Source organism: Fopius arisanus, unplaced genomic scaffold (genome assembly GCF_000806365.1).
Source record: "Fopius arisanus strain USDA-PBARC FA_bdor unplaced genomic scaffold, ASM80636v1 scaffold00067, whole genome shotgun sequence".
In the NCBI taxonomy this organism is placed as follows: domain Eukaryota; kingdom Metazoa; phylum Arthropoda; class Insecta; order Hymenoptera; family Braconidae; genus Fopius; species Fopius arisanus.
The window spans coordinates 548,183-550,364 of record NW_011887806.1 but is presented as its reverse complement, the minus strand read 5'-3'; the positions used below and the strand labels follow the sequence as shown (position 1 = coordinate 550,364).

The window sequence follows — 2,182 nt, the reverse complement described above, 5'->3', positions numbered from 1 at the left end:
AATAAAATTATCTCACAACTTCGGATATCATAGTAAATTGATAGTAAGATTAAATTATACAATGAAAATAAATTTTGTAATACACATTTGCGTTAAAAGTGACATAACCTTAGAATTTTTTTCACAGTCCTATTCTAAAAGGGACACGCCTGACAATCGATTATCTCGAAAATCTCGAAATCATGACGCGACGATTCCTTATTGGTCCGCCTAAAGTGGCGCGAGATTACAAATTCGTAACTCTCTTACAGAAATCGTTGCATACCAGCGCGCTGACGCGCGTTTGTAGTTAAATCGTACATGCGGTGTGGACCAGTTTTGTGAAGAACTGAATACATGCTCATCATTCCGACCAAACGTTCCCCGCAAATTATTGACCCGCCAAGGGTTTTCTGCAGTGGGAAAAAAACAATAAATTTAGTCGGCAAAATAAAAGTCATTAGTGGAAGTAATTCATTTGTATTAATAGCCGGCACTCGGTTTATATTCATGCTTACATCGGGTAGAATTATAGACGGGGCAAAATCTTGGAAACATGCGTGGTTCTCAGGAACATTCACCCTTTTTTTTAGGCACGATTGTCGATCGGAAAGCCTCACTGGCATCCAGTATATGATGCCATTACGTCCATTCAACCCCACGTATTCACACATTAAGTTACTATAATCTCTTGGAGGAGCGAATGGAATTATTCGAATCGTGTCACTCAATTCGGCCTCCGCCATGAGCTGAAAAAATATGAAAAAATGAAAATGGAAGAAGTGGTGGTTTCCGCTATGAAAATACGGATATAATAGCATGAAATATAAAAACTTTCCTAAAAAATCATGCAAACATTAATTTTTTTTTTTGCACAAATCGTGCGGGAAGTGACTCGTACAGTGCCACAATCATCTATATCATCTCGACATAATCATTCTTGTTCATTATTAGGGCTTACCACCACCCTAAAAACTTACCCTAAAAATGATAAGTGTAGGGTATGTCTCATCGTAATCTTCAGAAACTGGGATCTGTGGAGTATAACAATTGCGCACTGATATGCATCCCAATTGGATCATAATGCTTACAGGCCTGCGAAACATATGGGCGGCAGACCCTAAAACCAGGCGTCGAGCGATCAGGGCCCCAATGGCAACCGGCCCATTACTGTATCTAATGATTGCAATGAAAGGAAACTGCCCCAAGGCAACCGGTAATGCCCAGTTCTCGCTCTTCACTTCTGAAAATAGTTTATCATTACTGTTAATAGGCTAGTCCTGGTGAATTGTCCGTGGCAGAAAAACTTCGGTACAGGTTATTATTAACGGGATTTGATTATTTGGAAACGATAGAGACATCATCAGTCAAATGAATTTCGGATGTTCCTATTCTGATGCCAATTTTTTGGTTGATTAGTTAATTATTTTGATAAATATTCACCGATTAGGGGCGATGTTACACGAACCAAATCACATCCATATGGATATCTATTTATTATTTCGCTGGGAGAAATCGGCAATCGGAATTTCATTTGAGATGGTCAAGATATTGGACATATGTGGAAAGAAAAATTCTCATAATGATAATTATTATTTAGCTCTTACCTGAAAGAGTTGCTACAATTGTTAATAATAATAGGATAAATCTCGAAGCCATGATGAATCTATAATGCTGTTCCACGGACTGTCAAGACAAGAATCTTACGTGTTAGAAAAAAGCACTAGAAAATTTTACAGTCTGGCATCTAGTTTTTATCAATTTCAAAGAGAGAAAAATATCGGAAAATTAATATGAATAGTCACGTCATCGTGGACAGTAAAATCATTTGAATAAATTTTATCTGAAGTTCTAGGAAAAACTGAGATAGTAAAGTTTATTATTTTCTACGAAAAAAATTTATTGAGAACTTCTTGAGCACCCCTTCCTCTTTCCCTCAATGTCTACTTTTACTAAACTCGCGACCACCAAAAAATCAATCATCTCAATGAAATCGATAACTCCTGTAATTGTAATATTTGGTTTTTCTATTGTGACCAGAAAATTTGGAACAGTGTTGGTAGTTTCTATTTGGCAATATGATTGGTTAGGAAAAATTCAAAGTGAGAGATGGGTAGAATGGTTTTGGTTGAAAAGAAAAAAATTTCACAGATTCTTTTTTTTATATAGGCTATAATAAACTGTAATGCAGTGAGAAAAAAAA

General features: G+C 36.3%; 1 protein-coding gene across 2 annotated transcripts in view; it reads right to left on the bottom strand.

Annotated features, from left to right (window-relative positions):
* Positions 1-183: 183 nt before the first annotated feature.
* The window catches only part of LOC105269334 (uncharacterized), a 3,651-nt gene continuing 1,652 nt past the window's right edge, over positions 184-2,182 (bottom strand). The window contains exons 1-4 of one of the 2 annotated variants that reach the window (XM_011309479.1): positions 1,587-1,710; positions 960-1,222; positions 498-728; positions 184-392 (exon numbers count right to left, since the gene is read on the bottom strand). In XM_011309479.1, the coding sequence (XP_011307781.1) occupies positions 246-392; positions 498-728; positions 960-1,222; positions 1,587-1,638 (693 nt within the window). In that variant the 5' untranslated portion in view covers positions 1,639-1,710 and the 3' untranslated portion in view covers positions 184-245. Of the gene's footprint in view, positions 393-497; positions 729-959; positions 1,223-1,586; positions 1,711-2,182 lie in introns of those variants that run through there. The other variant, XM_011309480.1, reaches the window with a different exon arrangement.